The 21,889-nt window shown below is 43.4% G+C and overlaps 1 protein-coding gene across 1 annotated transcript in view; it reads left to right on the top strand.

Annotated features, from left to right (window-relative positions):
* The window catches only part of POLR3B (RNA polymerase III subunit B), a 73,301-nt gene that overhangs the window by 5,175 nt on the left and 46,237 nt on the right, over positions 1-21,889 (top strand). Inside the window, exons 6-12 of the mRNA XM_048501227.1 lie at positions 1,208-1,308; positions 2,608-2,699; positions 3,974-4,091; positions 5,516-5,624; positions 14,256-14,378; positions 16,244-16,360; positions 17,624-17,758. Coding sequence (XP_048357184.1) covers positions 1,208-1,308; positions 2,608-2,699; positions 3,974-4,091; positions 5,516-5,624; positions 14,256-14,378; positions 16,244-16,360; positions 17,624-17,758 — 795 coding nt within the window. The remainder of the gene's footprint in view (positions 1-1,207; positions 1,309-2,607; positions 2,700-3,973; positions 4,092-5,515; positions 5,625-14,255; positions 14,379-16,243; positions 16,361-17,623; positions 17,759-21,889) is intronic.

The following is a 21,889-nucleotide window of genomic DNA, read 5'->3' as shown; positions in this document are numbered from 1 at the left end:
CTTGGCAAGACTATAAAGTTTCTTTTTAAAAAAGATTCACTTTTATTCAGTTAGAAAGGCATGGTTACTGGGAAAACCTAGACCCAAAATAACTAGTAATATAGTCAAGTAATGGATTAATATGCTAACCTGGTTGCAAAGTTCCAGTACAAACTCCATATTGTGCTGCTGCTAAAAGCTACACAAAATTTCTGCAGTGACAGTTATCTTAGTATTTCTGCTATGTTATTTTATTCTAGAAATGAAATAATTATATCTGAGTAGCACTTAATGGTTTATCTGCTGCCTGGCACACCTAATTAAGACAAATCAAAAGCCAAGTGAAAATATGCAAATAAATAAATAAATTAAAACAAGAATTAAAACATTGGTCAGGAAGGAGAGATCACTGAGGGGATACCAAACGAAACAAAAAAAGAGGGTGCTCTGTGCCAGGTGAGCTGCTGTGCAGAGCAAATTCCACAATCCAGGCACTAGTGCGGAAAAAGGGCTGTTTGACAGTGGAATTCACTGCCTTGGAGAATGGTGGAGTCTCCTTCTTTGGATGATTTTAAACATGGGCTGAACATATGTCGGGATTGTTTTGATTATGTGTTCCTGCATTGCAGGGGGTTGAACTTGATGGCCCTTGGGGTCTCTTCCAACTCTGTGATTCGATTATTCTATGAAAAGGCTCTGCCTTTGGTGCCAAACACCTGAGAGCAGCAAACACAGAGTCTGATGCAATGGCTTGCAGGATGTAAATATTTAATGTCAGTAAGTGCTAAGAATCTTCACACAAGCTGAAAAATGCGATTTCAATTAACTTTCAATGCACCATAGTGATGGCTTGCAAGTGGATTTTGCCATTTCGCGCAGTAAAATCCAGCTGCAAAGTGCATTGGAGGCGGATTGATAGTTCTTTATTCAGTGTGTTTGAAAGTGCTAAGGGTACTTTTTTTTTAAACTCTTCCTTCCCATTAAGGAACCTACCAGTTTTTTTTCTGTAAAAATTAGAAGCAAGCACAAGATGGTTTCTCGGGTACTGTGCTAAGTACCTTTTTCAGATGCAATCTGAGGAATTCAGGATGGTTTTCAAAAGATGCTAGTTAATTTCTCTGGCATTTTATTGCATGAGATCGGAGACTGGGGCAAATATGGGAGCAGTGATGGAGTGTTATGGGTTCCTTCTGGAAAGTTTTAAACTGTGTGGCTGTTGTTTTTTCAGTGTCGCCTGAGAGATATGACCTATTCAGCCCCAATCACAGTGGACATCGAATACACTCGAGGTAGCCAGAGAATTATTCGCAATGCACTACCTGTTGGCAGGTAAAAGTTATTTCTATTTTTCACGTTGGAGATATATTTTATAATTTGCTGTGAAAGAACATGTGGCTAATTTTTTCAAGGGTGCAATCTGCCAGGTTTTGCTGTGGTTCATCTTCCATTCATTTTCAGTGGGCTGTGCAAATCTTGTAAGGTCCTGCATAGATTCACCAATGCCAGTCTAGAAATAAATATAATGGAAGTGAACTAGATGGGAAAATTGGGGGTACCTTAACAAATAAATGTGTGGTGGAAATTTGTGCAGTTATTCCAATACCTGACTGAAGGGGGTGCTTTTTCTAATTTGCATCATTATCCCAGTTGCATGAGTTTTGTACACACAATTTTTGCTGCATCAAGTGATCGAGGCTTCTGAGAAGTTATTAATAGGACAGCTGCACTGCATTGAGAAAACTGTATTTCTTAAAATGAAGAAATGTATTCAAAACCAGGGTTTTGTGCATCCAAAAATGACTCAACGTTTGTTAAAATCAGCTGCTCTCACTCTTTATTAATACAGTCATAGACCAGCACAAGTTGTTTAAGTCTTTGGGATTTAGATTTTTAAAAGGTGAAAATGAGAGAAGCTAGAAATTTCTGTCAACCAAGCTTGTTGCACAGTGCTGCCCTATGCGCAGCATAACTGTCATGTGACACTGGAATACCTGAAGTTCCATCTGCTTCTAACAAACAGGACTCATATCCTGGGATGCAGAACTGTTAATGGATAGCTGTTGTTGGCACCACAGGTAGACACTTTGCTTATCAAGGAGAGTGACTCTCGTCTCCCGTAGAAAAATTCTGCCCATTTCTCTTGTGCATAACTATTTTAAGTACCATCCTAAATAGGAGAATTCTCTTAATCCATTGAAGTCTTTGAAGGGTGCCATTTCTGCCAAGGATGCTGATGTAAGAATTGTTTATTAAAATCTCAAAGCGTGAGACCCACATATTTTGCCTGGTGTTTTACCTGTCCAATATTTTGTCTCCAGCTTTCTCTTAAAGTTTTAGAACTCTGTCAGATTCAGGATAAATAAAATGGAGCGAACAAAACTGCTTGTTTGTGCAGCGTTATAATATGAAGACCATTAGCACGAAAAGCTTTAAAGCTGGTTGGCTAATCTCAAAAATCCACAAGTGACTGTTTGCTGTTTCTGAGAGAACTACTGTAGTCAAATACAGAACGTTGTTGGTTACTGAAAGCTAGGGAGAAATAGTCGTTGTCAGCATCCACTAAGGAGCTACATGTAGCTCTCTATTGTGATTCAAAAAGATAATTCTTCTATTTTGGATTTTTTGCAGAATGCCAATAATGCTGCGCAGCTCCAATTGTGTCCTTACAGGGAAAACTCCTGCTGAATTTGGCAAGCTTAATGAATGTCCTTTAGATCCAGGTAAGTTATTTCCTAGCATTCTTGGGTCATTTTTAATACACTCTAAAAGTGTTTACTCAGTCGAAACTTAGGTTATGCCCTTCTAAGCCCTTTGGCTTTTCTGCTTCTTGTGATTACACTGATATTAAGCAGGTATGGACTATGCAGGAGCCCCTGGCACGGTGTCTCTGGGTACCACAGCACCCGCTGACACTTTTCCTGGTACCCACTAGGTATTTTTAGAAATAGGTGGAGTCAGCTGGAACTTCTGTCCAGCAAGGCGTCTGATTGACCACTGGAGATTGCTTTGACAGCAGCTTCCACCATAGCACAAGGATCTTCACTGTGTGACTGAAGGTAAGCTGTGGCAGCCATTTTGTAGGTAGCTTCACTTTCTGCAACAGTCTCTTTGTGGCAGCCATTTTGTGGCTGTACCAGCCATGCTATGTCAGAATTACTAATGTGCTTACAGCCTCAAAAAGGTTGGAGACACCTGGACTATGGCATGAGATTACATTTATTTATCCATGTATTTATTAATTAAAATATTTATACCCTGCCTTTCTCCATGGCATGAGTTGCCTACAAATCCCAACGTTTAAAAAAAAATTAAAGGTCCATATGAAAGAGCAGGTAATGAAAAGCTTTCGCCCCCCTCTAGGGAACAAAGAAGCGAGATAACATCTGGTGGAGATCGCCAGGCAGCGGAGACCGGAGGTCCGGTTCTGCCGGGTTCCTGGCACCTTATTGTTATTCTATTGGGGGCGTGTAGGAGGGAGGACCGGGGGGAGTTCCGGGAGAGCGGGAGGTCGGGAGATCATCATGTGATGCATGATCTCATCTGGCTACGTGCGGAGAGGAGCGTAAGCGTCTGAGCCTAATCCTCACCTGGGGGCAAGACCATTGTCCCTGCGCCCGGTGATTGAGCCAGGCAGTTCATGACCCGTGACTCATGGGGGGATGAGGAGTGGGGGTGCGGTGCGACCAGCAAGGCCGTAGGTCCGTTGGCGTCCCAACGTTCTACCACGGTGCTGCTGGGTCAGCAGTGCATCACTACAAACCAACAATATGCCACACAATTTGTAGTCTGCTTGCTATGCAACTTCAACTATTCCTAGGGTTTGCAAGGGTTTGGCTGTCTGTGTCACTTTGGATACTAAGAGATTATCAGATAAATTCTGTTCATAGCTTTCCAAGTCTACCAAGTAAGTATGTAGTTATGTGGTTTTTTGATTCTGATAAAACTGTCTGGTTAGAGAAATGTCAATATATGCTTGCTGTTCTCTAATTTACAGGAGGTTACTTCATTGTCAAAGGTGTTGAGAAGGTAATTCTTATTCAAGAGCAATTATCAAAAAACAGGATAATTGTAGAAGCTGACAGAAAAGGGACAGTTGGGGCTTCTGTTACCAGGTAATAAAATATGGATATGTCACATCTTTATATGACATTAAGTTCTTTTTCCTGTTTTGAATATCATGCGTTATTTGTTAAATTCAAACAATTGCTTATTAAATGTAATTCTAAATCTAATCCTCATGGCCTAAACCTTATAGAAATTCTACCAAAGTTTTCAAGAAATTAGTCTAACATTAATTAATTTGATTTATTGTAAAACAAGGCTCATGAACTCGATATTTGCTGAAGAGATATATTATGCTTTATTTTAAGTTCCCAGGAAAATAGTTTGTAGACTGAAGCAAGATGTGGTGATCTGTCAGATATTTACAATTTATGTAACAACCCAGAACTAAGTGATGTGTCATATGACTTGTATGTTGCTCAGAAACTTTTTGGTATCTATTCAGTGTTCTGTTTCATAAAGAGATCATCACAGACATACATTTGAATAGCAACATCCATGGTTGGGAGCCTTTCAGAAGGGCAGAGAAAGAGGCCCACCCATTGACAAGGCAGGGGTTTCTGTGTACTTGGTGGAGGGATCATATTTGACTCTCTGCAGGTATATAGAAACCATTACTTTAAAATTAGCAAAGTAATGGTTTACAAAAATTTATGAAGTAAAGTCCTCCTGCAGCTATAATCTGTTAGTATCCAGCAGTGGGATGTTTGAGTCATGGTGGGAATTTTCTTATTGTTTATTTACTCCATCACAAAATACAAATCCTATAGCATTTCCTCTGTTACTGAAGTTCATTGCCTATGACCCATGCAGAAAAACGAAGTCACCTCTATGCAAAGATTGTTTTCAGCATTACGGCAGGACTGCCCTGCCAGCGTTAGGATCCTGCAGGAGGAGGCACAATGAGGCGTTCATTCCCCAACTCTGATTGTGTCTGCCTTACCAGTCCAGGATGCTATAAACATTTTTAGGGGAAGGGGAGGGATCTTTAGCTGCAAAAGGGGAAGAACTACTGCCACTTTGTGATATTTGTAGGCTGAGTAAGCAGCACATGCCAAATTTCAGAAACCTGCCTCAAATCCTGCGAAACATGGAGGAGAACACATAAAAATATTCCTGGCCTGGATTGTGCAGCTCAGGTTGAGAGTTAAATAAACAGCATCCTGTTGTCTTCTCCAAAATCTGGCCGTCCAGGCACATTATCTCTAGACTGCTGAGGTTCCAGACTACATGAGCAGGGTGGTGTTTAGCTAGCACTCAGCATTATGATTTACTGTGCTGTGGGAGGAGTTTCCTAATGACATACCCTACATGCACCAGTCAGTTCCTTTCAGGCCCTTGATATATAATATTCTATTGTGAAGCACCCAATTTTGTCAGTGACAGATCAAAATATTCCAGAGATGCTTAGTCTGAAAAATACAAATGACTGAATTACTGTCCCCCTCCCTCCTTTTTTAATCAAACTGTGTAGCTCCACTCACGAGAAGAAGAGCAGAACCAATATAACTGTGAAGCAGGGAAGGTTCTACCTGAAGCACAACACCCTCTCAGAAGACATTCCTATTGCCATTATTTTTAAGGTAACTTAAAAAATAACAAGTTCTTTGATAGCACTGAGAACTCTCTGCAGCTGAATTTCAAATGTTTTGTCTGCGGTTCATTTGTTGGGGATTTATTTTAGGATGCTGTTACTCAACAATCTGCAATCTCAATTTCTGGGTTGTTAAGTGATGGGTTAACTGGTGAGGGGCCATAATTCAGTGGTAAAGCATCTCATTGGCATACCCCAGTCTCAGTCCCTGGCATCTGCAGTTAAAAGGCAATTGGTAAGGAAAAATATCTCCTGGGGAGCTGCTGCCCTGGGGAGCTGCTGCCAGTCAGTGTACTAGACCTCGATGGACCAATGGTCTTAACCATATAAGTCATTGTCGTGTGTCCATGGGCTGCACCTGGACCTAAGGTAGTGCCAGATTCTTTTTCGTTTTTATGGAAAGGGGGAAGATGGAGAGAGTATATGCAGAGGCAGGGTTAGAAGGATGGCTGACTGGTTGGACTGTTTTGCTGGGCAGAGTCAGTCTACTTTAAACTGGTTTTCTATTTTAGGTTTCCTATTTGAGTAGGCCAGTACTCGAGCATCATTCAGAATCGGGCCAAATAGTAATCTTTTACGATTCAAGTCCAGTAGTATCTGAGAGACCAACAAGGTTTTCCGGGTGTACAAAGATGCTACTGGACTCAAATCTTAATGGCTTTACTGCAGACCAAGGGGGCTGCCCTGGGAAACTAAATATAAGACACATTGCCAGAAGAGGGCAGCACTTGCTCATAGCATTAGAACATCATGAGTAACCAAGATGTTTGGATATAAAAGGGATTTGCAGTGGATATTTCTTGCTAACATGTTTTTGATTAGGTTATTAAAGGGCCGTTTTATGTAGTGGCTCCTTGTCTTTGGAATGGCCTTCCCCTTGAGGATTACCTGGTACCTGCCTGACTGTCTTCTAGGTGCCAGGCCAAAACATTTTTATTTTTAACTCGGGCTTTTATTAAGGGTGTATTTAGCGGCTGATGGACTGCTTCACATTGGACTCTTGTTTTATGGATATTTTTATGCTTTATAATGTCCCTGAATTGTTTTGTTTTGTTTTGTTTTTGATAATTTCATGATGAATTTATTTGTAAGCTGTCTTGAGTGCTGGCATTAAAAATCTCCAAAGTAAAAATATCGTGTCACAGCACTGCCAACATTCTGGCTGTAGGATGTGAGTAGCCAAATTCTGTGAGAAGGATGACCATATGCTGGACCATATGCTGGACTGTGCCCTAGTTCACATCTTCTTAGTTACAGAGCACTATAGATTCAGGTGGGGAGCTGTGTTGGTCTGAAGCAGTAGAAAAACATTTGGGTCTCGTAGCATCTTCAGCAAAGTTTTATTCTTGGCATAAGGTTTCGTGTGCATGCGCTCTTCTTCAGACATACCGTATCGTCTTAAAGTGTGCAGGCCCATGAAAGTTTATAGCAAGAATAAAACTTTATTCGTCTTAAAGGTGCCACTGCTGTTACCTGCTCTTGAGCATCGTAGGCAAGAGACAAAGCCACTCCAGGAAGAGGAAGGGCAACTACAGCAGCCTTTGTTTCTCACTTTGCGCTGGAGTCGCTCTGCCTTATCTTTTGGATTTGATTTGTGGGACACTTCCTAGAAAGGCTGGCCACCACCGTTTTCAGGAGCATTTGTTCCATTTCCTGGTTCTCATGGTTCATTTGCAAATTGATACCCAGGCCTGGATGGTACTTGCATCTATGTCAAATTTACAAAGACGGATGCATTCAGGAGCAACAGTGGTTAAGCAGTGGTTAAGAGCAGGTGCATTCTAATCTGGAGGAACCAGGTTTGATTCCCCGCTCTGCTTTTTGAGCTGTGGAGGCTTACCTGGGGAATTCAGATTAGCTTGTGCACTCACACAGGCCAGCTGGGTGACCTTGGGTTGTCACAGTCCTTCTGAGCTCTCTCAGCCTCATCCACATCACAGGTGTTTGTTGTGAGGTGGGAAGGGCAAGGAGATTGTAAGCCCCTTTGAGTTTCCTACAGGAGATATAAATCCAAACTCTTCTCTTCTACTTTGTTTTTAGGTCCCTGCAGTGCTTTCTAAAAGATTAGATGCATACAAGTAACATCAATGTAGTGTCTTGGTGTTGTCATTACCTGAGACCTTTCATGCATGCCCCAGGAAGTGTAATACGCATTAACAGCTTTTTATGAAAAATTCCGTTTCCCCTTGCAAGTGGAATGGTAGAGTTGTTGACAGTGTCATTGTTGTCATAATTGCTACTGACTGACAGGCATGTTACATGTTGATGCAGCTGCATAGAATGTAATTGATTCCAGCCATCCTGATTAAGGAACACATTGCCTTGAGTGTATTTCCAATAGATTTCTCTACCACGTTCCTTTTTTTGTGCATACTTTAAAAGTGCATAACGGTTTTCAGTCCTAAAATCAGGGCAGTTATCAATGTGAAGCTAGCAGGTTAAAGACAGATGTTTTCTTAATTTTTCTGTTGAGGGGAGGGAAGGACAGCAGCCCTGATCTGGGGAGAATTCTTCTACAAATGCCTGAGGCTATTTCTTCTCTTCTTTTGCCAAGATATGGATGTGTTCTTGGAGGTGTCCCCATTTCTAAAGTCCTTGCATTGTATTTGAGCTGGAAATCGAATTATTACACAAGAGTTGTTTGCACCAAGATATCTTGGAGCTGCTTCCAGAATTTTGACAGCCTAAAACACCATTTAGGTATCATTTGCTCCCAGATCTGTAAATCTGGGTTCAGTGCCTGAGTGTGAGAAGCTGCAGGAGGGCTGGTGGGTCTGCATTTCTCTCTGTGGGGTTTGTTGTACTGTACATCTTTAGAAGTTAATGAGCATGAAATTGGGAGTGCTGTAGCTTTTCAGGTACACCAGAGACATCTATACTTTGTATAGATGATAGAAGATGATAGAAGATTGTACATTCCTCCGTGACAGAACAAAGCATGTTGGACCTTCTTTGTTGTAGAATGCTCTTCCTGGGTCCTAGTGCCTACCTAGCCCTTCTCCTCCCATCCATTTAAAAGTAAAACTATATTTTAGCATAAATCCTCTTGTATCATGGGTTCAATAGTACACAAAATAATGGTTTTGACAAAGGCAGTGCATAAAAATGAACGATAATTCTCATATTCATTCAGAACTATATTCTAAAGCCAAACTATCATCTTCATCATGTTGGACAGAGTACAGGCATCTATAATCCATATGGACAAGTTTATTGGGCATTGTGTTCTGGTAACTCACTCTTCATGGCTTGCTGGAAATGTCTGTGCCTTTTGTGAGGAAGGCTTCTTGTTAGATGCAGTTAGACATAAAAAGCAACGCAGCACACGTTTTCTAGTCAGGAACTCTGCCCTTTCATTGCCAAGTCTGTCACTGATCCATTTGGCAAATCATCTCTATCAGCTCCTCTGTCAAAGCCATTGTTTTGATGTCCAGCTTCCCGTTGGACACTCAATACACATGTGCCTTCTATTAACTCTCCTTTTTGTTGGATATATGCTGCTTTGGTTGCTGCACTGTAGAAAGGCAGGATTTAAAATTAAATAAAGCCTTTTCATATAATGCGTTATGCAGACACCAGGTATTTGTTGCTGTATTTACAGTGTTAACTCATGTGTATTCTTCTGCATCTACATGTGGCTGAAATCAGCTATTTGTTGCCCTGCCCTATCATGTTCACATGTAATGAAATGTGCAGCTGTTGTTAATCGTCTTATAACTGCTTTTATCATAGGGTGGCACTTGGAGTTCCAAATGTTCGCCACCACTGGCTTAGAGCCTACCAAAATGTTGTGATTGGCTGCAGATTTCATGGCAGCCATTTTGTAATTGGCTGCAGCCCCCATGGCAGCCATTTGGTGGTAGCACCCAATTATGTTTTTATGGGTTTTAATTAATGTCTTTCAATATTTTGTTTTTATTATTCTCATCTTGTAAACCACCTTAGGCAGGTTCCTAGAGAGAAGGCATAACATTTCCTAAATAAATAAATATCTGCTCCACACGTGACAGAAAAGGGCCGTGGCTCAGTGGAAGAGTTCCTGCTTTGCATACAGAAGGTCCCAGGTTCAGTCCCTGGTATCTCCAATGAAAAGGATTATTTGGTAGGTGATGCAAAAGACCTCTGACTGAGGCTCTGGAGAGCAGCTGTCAATCAGAGCAGATCATCTGGGGCCCAGATGGATCAATGGTGGGACTCAGTATAAGATCATGCCATGTGTCCATGTGATATGAAAGGGCCTGTCTTAAATATCAGGCTAAGTGAGGCACAAGCACTTCCTTGTGGTACTCTGAACTTGCACAGCATATTTCAGCTGGGCCACTGTGGATGCAAAGCAGGGTAACGGCAGTCTATGATACCGGTTTCTAGTGTGCTAATAAGTATACGTGCAGGCAGGCTTGCGCTGTTGGTAGCCCAATTTAAACAAGCTGCTGAGTGAATCTGAAATCACGGACACATCTGCGTAACATCATAGATTTGGAAGGGGCTATACAGACCATCTAGCCCAGTGGTTCTCAACCTTCCTAATGCAGCGACCCTTTAATACAGTTCCTCATATTGTGGTGATCCCCAACCCTAACATTTATCCATTTTACAGATGGAGAACACTGATGCAGAGAGTCTTAGGCGACCCCTGTGAAAGGGTCATTTGACCCCCAGGTTGAGAACCACTGATCTAGCCCAACCCCTGCCCAATGCAAGATCAGCCTAGAGCAGTGGTGGCGAACCTATGGCACTCCAGATGTTCATGAACTACAATTCCCATCAGCCCCTGCCAGCATGGCCAATTGGCCATGCTGGCAGGAGCTGATGGGAATTGTAGTCCATGAACATCTGGAGTGCCATAGGTTCACAACCACGGACCTAGAGCTTCCCTGACAAGTGTTCATTCAGCCACTTGAAGGCTGCCAGAGACATGAAGCAACTTTGTACTGAATCAGGCTATTAGTCCATCAGGGTCAGTGCTGTCTACTCAGATCGGCAGAGGCTCTTTGGGTTTTTAGGTGTTTCACATCACTTCTACCTGATCCTTCTTTAACTTGGGATCTGTCGCACGCCAAGCTGATGCTCTGCCACTGAGCCCTACCTACAGGAAATATTTTCTAATCTCCAGCATCATGCTTAACAGCCCAATCCAGAGCCTGTGGCCATGGACCACAGCACTGCTTTGGTGCTGCCCCAGTACCTCCAGGAGGGCTTCTTGGCAGCTGCCAAAGTTCCGTGTCAAGGGGTGGTGGTGGGGCAAAACAAAACAAAACCCTCCCCACTACCAAGAAGCCATCCAGTAGGTGGTGTAAGCTCTGCTGCTGAGAAGCCCAAAAGGGTGGTGTAAGCCCAGATCCCCAGTGTCAGCATTCTCTGGATGGGACTGACAGTCATGTCTTATTCAACACATATGTTTGGGTACACACAGTACACAATCTTTAACCTGTAATATGTGAAAATCCCTTTAAATTGTGCATCTTGGAGGCATGTATAAACCAGCCGTCACTGCCTGAGGACTGCTGTGAGGCTTCTACCTCATGGGCTCCACCTTCCTGCCTCTTCAACTGCATTGGTCTGACCCGAGGATAGCTCCTCCAAGCCTTCTGGTGGAGGAGGTTACAGCACCCTTGCCCTCTTCTTTCCTGGACAGCAGCTTTCCCTCATACAGGAAGCTCAGCCCTTTGTCTTCCTCACCAGCCTGTCATGGGAATTTCCCTGTCAAAGGGTGCAAGCCCCACCCCCTTGACCCTGAACCCAATCCTAGCCTAATGAGGCTGGCCTCTGCTTGGCTTGGCCAATCCAGCATGAGAAACAAGTTTGGAGGCTTGGTATCCCTGCCCCCCCCCCCGCCTGTTTTCTGTTGCCAGCTGTTCACTTCCTTCTCCCTTTCCAAGCTGGCCAAGGGCTTGGTCCTGTTCCTGCCCTCAGCCTGTCTGGGCCTGGTCCCTCCTTTGGCCTCTTATTTTGGCAGCTGTTGCCACTGAATCTACAGACTGCCATCATCTGCCTCTAGCAAGAATCCTATTTACCTAGTAGTCTCAGGCTGGTGGGGCCTGTCCTTAGCCTTTGCCATGGTTACCCAGATGTTACCAGCGGATGGCATCCCTGGCCTCATTAGAACACTCTGGGGCCAACTTGCATGTTCAGCAGCAGTTGGCCCTTTCCAGCGCAGCTCCTTCTCTGTCAGCAATCCCATAAGGCCTTATCTTGCCTCCTCCTGTGGACCTGCATGGCAGGACTGGTTGTCCAAACATCAGGATAAGTCCCACAAAGACCGGCAGGAGCCAGGTTGAATCCCTCAAGGGGCAGGTTGAATCCAAGGTGGGTGTCAGCCCCGGACACCTGCTGCAGGTGTATGCATCTTTTGGAGAGGTTAGGAGAAAGGACAGACGGTTGCATTGACCAGGAATTGTAAGTGGGCCTGTTTATAACAGTGATGGGGGTGAGGGCAGTGAGACCCAATGTGGTGCTCATGGGCGCTTGTGGCTCCAGTGTGTTCTCTGGTGCCTTCATTCCCAGCGCTTCCCTTCACCAAAGCAAAGAGCCAGTCCTAGCTTTACTCTACCTCTTTGAAACTTGACGTGCTTCTGAAGAACTCAGGAGGCATCAACTTTGTGTGTTCAGGGAGTATTCATTCAGAAGCAGCTGCCTCTATCATAGGATGACTCTTGGCTTGAAACGTTTTGTGGTTTCAGCCACTTTGTGATTGGCTGCTCCTCACCATGGCATTCATTTGGTGGTGGCACCCAACTGACTATTCTCAAAGTTGCAGAAGTACCACAGGCTCAAAAAAAGTTGGAAGCCCCTAGCCTCAAGAGTGTGGGCTGGAGGGCTTCCTTTTGAATACTGATTGTTGAACGCACTGCTGAAGACAACATAGAAGTGTGCCTGAAATTGCTGAGAAGGCAGCACCTGCAGAGCACCCTGTAATGTCCCTAAACAGCATTCCTTATCATGGTTGGCAGTAGGACAAAAGGCTCTGTTGAAGACCTTCATGCAGTTTTATTTAGAAGCGTAGTTTGGGGATGCCTTGTCCATTCCCAGTGAGCACCACTGTACACAGTGTACCCAAGACGTTATTTGGCAGAGTCTTTTTTGTTAACGCATGGCTTAAGATCAATACGAATGCAAGCATAACTTTTCACCCTCCCAACTTCTGAGAAGCATATTATTGCTCTGCCAGAAGGAGGTTTTAGTGAGATTATTCCCTGTTCCTTGATATGGCGGAACTCCAGGCAAATGTCTGAAAGCAAAAGCTTTAGCACTGGGGGAATTTACAAAGGGCTGTGCTGCCGGCTGCAACCTCGAAACACTTTTATTCATGGGTAGATTGGAGAGATTTGTCCCTCCTTAAACCTGTTTAGCTTTTTCTCACTTTATTAAACAATGTATAAAGTATTTAGGGGGGGGTGGGTGGGGGGGGGAACAGACCAACTGGCTTTCAAGTCAGGATTCTATATGGAAAGCCTTTTCTTTTGAATGAAGGGGGGTGGGCAGGAGAGACGAACAGTGTTTTTTGGGCTGCGTTCCAGGAAAGGCTGGTCTTCCTTGGAAGCTTCCCAAGAGTTTCTTGCTGAGAAGATAAGTCACGGCAGGCAAACTTCTTTGAAAGAGAGCATCGCGATGGCAGGCGATCTCTTGGGTGAGCAACTTGAGGGTAGCATTGGGTGAATTCTAGGGTTACCCAAGAGGGCGCTGAAGAACCCTGCTTGAGCGGTGTGTGCCTTTTGGAACAGTCCCTGGATTCTGTGGTGCAGTTGAGGAGGTCTCCCAGCAGACATTTTGACACAGAACATGTTTCCTGAAAGTGGGACTCCAGAAAGCCGAATAACTGGAAAATGGACTTTCCGTATTCTTTTCATGCGTGGAAAGCAGAGACTAGGGCTGCGCTGAAAGGGGGAGATGCCATCCATCAGGCAGTCTGTTCCTGCAAAGAGGGTCCCTTTTGGATGGGGGGAGGCAGTCTGAAAGGTTAAAAAAGGGGGGGATGGGAAAGAAAATGCCTTCTTCTGCAGTACACAGTGATCATCCCCTCTACACACACATACTCTTTGCAAAAGGGATAAAATCGTGCTGACTTTTGTCAGAAGTGTTGAGAGGCAGTCAGTAACTATCTGTGAAGGTCGACAGGATCTGATGCCTCTTCTGGCAAGTTTTCTGTCCCGAGTTACTTAGTAAAAAGTGAAAGAGTGCGTCTGTTTTGAATCAGTCTCCGTGTTCCACCAAATGCCCCCTTTTTATGATTGAGTCCTAGAAAAGGCACCCTGGCTTTCTTGTAGCGCTCTAGCGGGAATCCGTTTGCCAGGAGCAAATGGTTGACTGTGATTTTTTTTTATAAGGAAACAATATGATTTTTCTTCCACAAGTGAGCTGTCGACAGCATTCTACCAAAAGCTAGCTCCTCTGTAGTTTGTATTCTCTGCTACTGTTCACCAGGTTTTCCACCCCATAGTTGGAGAGTGTGCTGGTGCCAGTGCCAGATGGCTGTGTTTCTGAGAGAACTCGCTTTTGCTTACGAGTAGTAGTGACATACAATAGCAAATTAGCATAAGCAAATGTCAGCGAATTAACACAAAGCCGATGTTCTTTCTCCTGTTTTCTACCTTTCATTCCTCCCTTCACACCCTCCTTCTAGGCCATGGGTGTTGAGAGTGACCAAGAGATTGTCCAGATGATTGGTACGGAGGAGCACGTGATGGCTGCCTTTGCCCCCAGCTTGGAGGAGTGCCAGAAAGCTCAGATTTTCACACAGATGCAGGTGTGTGCCCTTTCAAACATCCATCAGTGGTGTGTTCCTAGAGATGGCAGCTTTGTATGTTTGCCTTTTGTGACTTAATTGGATGAGGCGGAAGACGTGATGGGGAGAGTCCTTTCTCCGTACTACGTGTCGAGCTTTCATTCTAATTATTGGTGCTGCAGTAGAAAAGTCAGTCTCAGCCAGTCGTTGTGATCGGTTTTTGATATGTACAGGGACCAGCTGACTTTAGAAAGAGCTCCCTTCTCAGTAATACAGGTTTATACAATTACATGTGGTCAGTGGTGGGATCCAAAATTTTTAGTAACAGGTTCCCATGGTGGTGGGATTCAAACTGTGGCGTAGCGCCAATGGGGCTGGGTGGGGCATGACAGGGACGTGGCTGGGCATTCCGGGGGTGAGGCATTCCTGGGCGGGGCTGTGGCAAGGACGCAGCCACTGCGCCGGTCCTTGGGCAGGAAATGAATGCACGCAGGCGCAGGCTGCCACGCACGCCGGTGCACCTCCTGCTAGACTGCTTCAAGTTCTGCACGCTACTGCTGAGAGGAGGGGCATAACTAAGGCAAAAATCACGTGGCAAAATCACCCATTAGTAACCCCCTCTCGGCACACACAAATAATTAGTAACCTACTCTCGGGAACCTGTGAGAACCTGCTGGATCCCACCTCTGCATGTGGTATGGGGAAAGCAGACAGATAACGTTTCCTTCCTCTCCCCCTGCTGCAACTCTTTAGCGACTCACCCAGTGAAATGGCTCCAGGGCAGGCAAATAAAAAGTACTGAAGGCATCTTTTTTTCTTTGCAAATTGTTGCCATGCAAGATTTGGTGATGGCCGCTAGCTTAGAGTAAAAGAAAATAGGACATATTCTTGAGATGGGGTACATCTACCAGTGACTGTCAGCAACAGTGGCTCAAAGAGATCTCCATCTTCCAAAGCATTATGTTATAGTGGGCTTTCATCATGTGAATGGGGAAGTTGCCTTCACTTGCTTGAAGATGCTCTTGCCAGCAAATGGAGCAAGACAGTGATTGTAGGAAATGGTGTTGCAGGCCTTCATAGACTTTGGGAATCCCCTTCTGCATTAGTCTGTGATTGTTTTAATCTCTTTAGCCCCAGTTAGACTTGTTACTTTAATAGCTACCAGCCTTTTGGTTGGTTGTTGGTCAAAATTAGATCTGAACTTGAGTTAGAAAGTCTTTGGCTCTTTCCAAAATAGTTGCTGGGTGATATCAATGACGGGTGATATAATTCCTTGAAAGTCATCATGGTTGATAAACTGAAGATTAGTTCACTCAGTACTGTCCTGTCCCAAAAAAGGCCAATGCCATTTTTATTTACACAATTAAATGTAATGGGCATGCTCAATGCCTAGTTACTGATTTATTAGAATGGTAACTGGAATGTACAAGTTGGACAATGTGAAGCATGGTTAAAATCATTTGACATTTGATTTTAAGTTGGACATTTGAGCATGGTTAAAATCAAACTAGGAAGCCAATTTCCTGTTAGTGTCCATTTAAAAGGCTGCAGGTAAAAAATATGTAGTGGCCCTGAGTGATTTTTATTGCTTAAGTTGGAGAAGCATAAGGCTGTTGCATTCGAAGCAGCAAAAGTGCCCTCAGACCCTGTCAGTGCCACACCAAGCAGAGCGACACCCTTCTAAGCTCACCGAAATAAACGCAGTAAATAGGATGTGATATCTAATAAGCAGGGCAACCAGAGCAGGATTACAGAGGCTGAAAACGAGGCAACAAGATATTAGATATGATATGTTAAACAGTGTGGAAAATATTATTACAGAAGCAGAAGACTGTGCTATGAGAGCATATACTGTACTGACTTACACTTACATACTCACTTCGCAGGCATTGAAGTATTTGGGAAATAAGGTCCGAAGGCAGAGAATGTGGGGAGGACCCAAGAAGACCAAGATGGAAGAAGCAAGGGAGTTGCTGGCAGCCACTATTCTTGCCCATGTCCCGGTACGTATGATAAGTGCTACTAAAGAAGTGGCCCTGGTTGTGGTTGTGGCTGGTCGTTATATCATAATGCCGTATTGCCTTCCTCTCTCAGTCGTTCTTCTCCCTCTTGCTTCAAGAAGGAGTTAGTTCAGAGGTGTCCAACTCTGGCGCTTCAGATGTTCATGGACTACAATTCCCATCAGCCCAATTGGCTATGCCAGCAGGGGCTGATGGGAATTGTAGCCCATGAACATCTGAGGTGCCGGAGTTGGACACCCCTGAGTTAGATGGTTGAGGACAAACTGTCCTATTCTACACAGATCCTCCAAGGCTCTCTTTTGCAAATCAAAAACACAATTTATTGAGAGTCTGTATTTTCAGGTCATGCTGGAAGCAGTGAAATATGTAAGGGGAGAGAAATAAAAGTGAGCATATTTGTTTAATTAAAAACAGGATAACCATTTAGGGGTCTAATTCCTGGCAAATTCTTAAAAATAAATGCCTCATTTCTGAGAGGTAGTGTTTAGGGCCGTGGTGGTGAACCTTTGGCACTCCAGATGTTATGGACTACAATTCCCATCAGCCCCTGCCAGCATGGGAATTGGCCATGCTGGCAGGGGCTGATGGGAATTGTAGTCCATAACATCTGGAGTGCCAAAGGTTCGCCACCACTGGTTTAGGGGATGTTGCCTGAACATAATGTATGTTGAAAATGAAAAGGATGTTGTGCAGGTATTCTGTTTTGAACATTATCTTGACCATCTTGTATATTTAGGCCTGCTTGCTTGCATTCTTCCTTCGTATGTGTGTGTAAAAATTGTAATAGGAAGGACAAATGGAATGACAGTTTGACGCTGACCTGTGTTGATATTCTGGTCTGTGAAATCAGGACTACCTGATTAATTTATCTTCCCATGCTTCCTTGGAATTCTCCAAGTTCCTTTTGTGTTCACCTAGCTTTTATAAATTCTGTACTACTTTCTTCTTTGCTTCTATGAATTTGTCCAGCTGATCAGGCTGATTTCGGCTCACCTCAATAACTTCACCTTTATTTACCTGCCAAGAGAAATGTTTTAAAAATATATCAATATGCTGGATTCTGCATACCTAACTGATCCTAGTGGCTATTATATTTTCTGTTTTTAGAAAAGTTAAAGTCCTTTCTAGTTTTCTATGGATGAAATTTAGGTATTCTGTCAAACTTACTGGTTTGGGCCTTCAGGATCTTTTTCTTGGAGGAATGGTCTCACTATTGTCAGTTTCCATTTGCTTTCTCTCTTTCAGGTAAAAGAATTCAATTTCCGTGCCAAGTGCATCTATACAGCTGTAATGGTTCGCAGGGTGATTCTAGCCCAAGGGGACAATAAAGTAGATGACAGAGATTATTATGGTAATAAGCGACTGGAGTTGGCAGGACAGGTAATTTGCTTCAGTATTTCGCATCTACATGCTTAACAGTTCTAAGCATACTTTTGTAGCATAATCTGCTAATGCAGAATACCACTGCCTGTATTAAAGTGTGTACACATTTTTCCCCACCATGGCAATTGCCAGGTTCCTAAACTAATTCCTGTGTAGGACATGTTAACTGTACACCTAAAAATGACCCCGCTGAAGGTTTGAACTGATACGCAGTAAACTGTTTTTGAATATTATCACTGGCATGCCATCCCTTAAAGTTGCTGTAGCAGATGCTGTAGACTAGGGGAATAATCTAAAATTGTAGCGCTTCATATACTCTCGTATATGCCCACTAATTTACTGATTCTTTGTAAGAGTGCAGTCGTGTTTATTTTGTAGCCATTTTTAACGTTTAAGATCTAAATGATATCTTGAGGCCGACCTCGTGAGATTTTTCTCTCACTGTCCCCACGTTCTTTTGACTACATTTTGTAAATTTATAAAACATCCCACTTCATGCCAGTTTCTAAGAGTTTTCAGTTAGCTGGAGTTTTTGCCTTCAATGCAAGATACGTATATATTAACACCGGTTGTGTTTCTGGGCTTAAAAACCCTGTTGCTTAAAAAATTTGAATGAAAAAAGGCCGTTTCTGTATGAGGAGGAAAACATAGCCGTCTACACAATATGAAGACATAAAAGGCATTGTGTCTATAAAAATGTGTGAAAACAATAGCTGCTAATTTCACACCCCATGGGACAAGGGAGTACGAAATGTGCTTTTTGCTTTAGATAACAGTTGTTTCCCCAGCCAAGCTGGTTTACAGAGCTTCTTCTTAGTCTTTCTGCCACTAGAGGCTTGGCAGGCCAGGTGCCAGCAGAGGTGTTAGCGAAACCTACCGATTCCAGGCTTAATCTTTTCACCTACCTTTTCTCTTTCCCTAATGTGTTCATTATTTGCTTAGCATTTCCCTTGTCTTTGTCCTTGGGGTTTGTTTGGGGGTTTTTTTCCGCCCCCTCCTTTCTTTCTTTCTTCCTTCCTAATTCAGCTTGCTTTGTATGGGTGAGATATGGAATAGTACCAAAATCCGGCACCCTGGAAAGGAAGGGATTTCTACCCTGTGACAAAAGAAAACCGCCTTGACTTCAGAGATTGACTAATCCGAGCTGTTCTGATAATATAATTAAGGCTGCCTAATGTCTTTAATTCTGCAACCAGTTTGTCTGAAAAGGAGAATTTGGCACTCCAAAGCCTCAGACACTAAATGGCAATCTCAAGGCACCTAATTAGAATTCTCTGACATTAAGCTAATTGGTAAAAATGTATTTCAGCAGCTTAACTACTTTATTAAATTTTTCCTCAGGATTTTCAAGGGAAATCAATTGATGAGCAGTCCTTTCCTCTCCCCCAAGTTCTTTCACCCCCACCCCCACCCCACCCTCAAATTTAATTTGCTATTCAGTGTTGCTGTCTCAAAGACCTCGGGTTAGCTATAAAATACAATGACTATTATCACTGGCATGCCACCTCTTTCTGTTTTAAATCACTTATACTTGACCTAAGAAAAATAGGTTATGGTGAAACTTTACTATGCTCTGAGAGACAGCCTATGGATATACATGAATTGGCAAAGGAATGCTTTGGGCTGAAAAATGTGAATAAGTTTCTGAACTTCTCACTGAATTTTATTACTTTAGCCAAAAAGAGAATATTGGTGACTCTTCTGAAGTCAGTGGAGAAATATTTCTGTATGCTTGTTCAAAGTTTTGAAATGCTTTTTCAAGAACTTCTAGTCCAGGGTAGGGGAACTCCAGTGCGCTCGAGCCGTGATGCTCTTCCTTCCTTGCACTGGCGGGCTCCACGAAATGAGTCACTTTATCCTTCTTGCCCTGCCCTGCAGTAGGCAGCAGGTGGCAGTGGCACACCAACTTTGCTCCTTGGCCAGCTGGCAGTGCCGCGGCTCTCAGCTCACCCCCCCCGCTCGAAGCTGGGTAGGGCGCTTTTCCCCAGCGGGCGCTGGCAAGGCCAAGCCACTGGCCCCATTCACACCTCGTCTGCAGGTAGCAGGGCTGGCGAGATCCATGCGCTCTCAGAATGAGTGGAGTAAAAGGTTAAAAAAACCCAATATTTACAGTGTTATCTTTATTTTAAATGTCAAAAATTATTTGTGGCTCCAAGTGTTTTCTTTTCCCATGGAAAACGGGTCCAAATGGCTCTTGGAGTGTTAAAGGTTCCCTACCCCTGTTCTAGTCCAAGGTATTATCTCGGTCAGTCAACAATACACAAAATTACAAAAACTAAGGGTATGAATCTTCATACTTTAGTCTCGAGAGCTGCCACTAACCCTTTTTCACTACTGAAATCGTCAGAAGACAAGGGGCAAGCTGCTAGTCCCTGTAAAATAGATCACGTTCAGTGTGAGTTTCACAAAACCTGGTAGATGTATCTATGCAGGCCTAGGACCTGGAATAAGATTGAAGCCATCTGAAAAACACCCCAAAATATAATTAAAGTGATTTATTAAAATGTGCAAGAATATGTATTGTCGAAGGCTTTCATCGTCGAATATTTAGGTATGTTGAGTATGGTCAAGAAGCTTTACAGCATTCTCTCTCGATGTTGTGGCTGGCATCTTCAGAGGATCCTCTGAAGATGCCAGCCACAGATGCAGGCGAAACGTCAGGAGAGAATGCGGCTAGAACACGGCCATACAGCCCGGAAACCACACAGCACCCATGTGCAAGAATATTTCTAAAAGAACACTAAGCAGTGAGGATTAAGATAACAAAACTAGATCAAAAGGATTAACTATACAATAATAGCATTGGTTCAAGTAACAGATGTTACCTTTCCAGCTGAAATCTTCCAGCAGTCAAAATCCACTTTTTCTGAGAGTTAGCATGGGCAAACAGCATTTCTAGCCTATAAACCAGTACAAAATCACATGATCTGAAGGTGGATTGGGACTTATTCAAGTACAAATTGGGCTTTTGTTTCTTCACCACACATTCTATTCCATGGTTCAGAATTCCAGTTTGTAGAAGCAAACTACCCAAATTTCAAAATCACAGCCAGTTGTGGTTAGATTTTTAGATGTCCTGAACAAATAAGTCTTTAATCTTGGTGCAATAGGCAGGGGTGCATGAATTTGTAAAATCTGTGCTTTGTACAATTGGTAGAAAACCGGGTGCATATATTATGCATTATTTTTCATGGATCAGATCAAAACCATATCTTTGAGAACTGTTGACGTCTAAGTTGTTGTAAAGTGCATGGGTGAACAGCAGGGGCGGAGTGAGGGGGAACTGCGCCCGGGGCCATAGTGTCATCCGCTCCGGAACGCCCCAGCCATGCCCTTGCTGCAGTGCGCCCCCAGGGCGTAACCCCTCCCTCCTGTTGGCGCTATACCACTGGTGAACAGGAATTGTGTCCATGAGACTATGTCAGTTCTGTGCTGTAATATGGTTTAGCAGTTAAGGCCAATTCGTCATATTATGTTTACTTGGCTCAGTACAGTGATAAAAAAACTCATGGAACAAAACTGTGTCAAGTCCAATCTTGTTTGCCAATGAATTTGGGGTTTTTTAAAACATGTTTTAGTCCCCCGTCCCCCTAGAAATGTGTGACACAGTGCAGTTAGTGGTTAGTGTGGATTAGATCTAGAAGCAAGGTTTTGTGCTCAGATCTCCAGGCAGCCATGGCAACTAACTGTATCCAGTATCTACTTGACCAGCACGGTCACAAGGGAATGTGTCTTGTAGTGTGGAAACAGCAAGGAGGAGAAGAATTAGTGTCTTGCTCCCCACCCCCATGCCAGAATCCTAATCCAAATCTTAATTCCTCCATAATGAGTGTTTACATGTTTCAAATCCCGGAGGGGGTCCATTTATGGATCTCCTACCATCAGGGACAGCTTGCAGGGCAAAGTGGGGCTCTGCGGTGTCAGGGAGGAAATTACTGCTCTCTCTCCTAATGACTCAAATGCACTTCAGAATTTGGAATTGCATGGCTGAATAAAAGCAAGTATGTGTAGTCAAACTATTATGTGTGGTAATCCAGTTCACACCGTTTATTTCCCATTCATCTTAAAACATTTGGTAGTTGAAACTGAGATGGGCCATTGCAGTTGATTGGATTACTTTTATAATTC

Source organism: Sphaerodactylus townsendi, linkage group LG06, assembly GCF_021028975.2.
Source record: "Sphaerodactylus townsendi isolate TG3544 linkage group LG06, MPM_Stown_v2.3, whole genome shotgun sequence".
NCBI lineage: Eukaryota > Metazoa > Chordata > Lepidosauria > Squamata > Sphaerodactylidae > Sphaerodactylus > Sphaerodactylus townsendi.
This window is presented reverse-complemented; position numbering and strand designations above follow the sequence as displayed.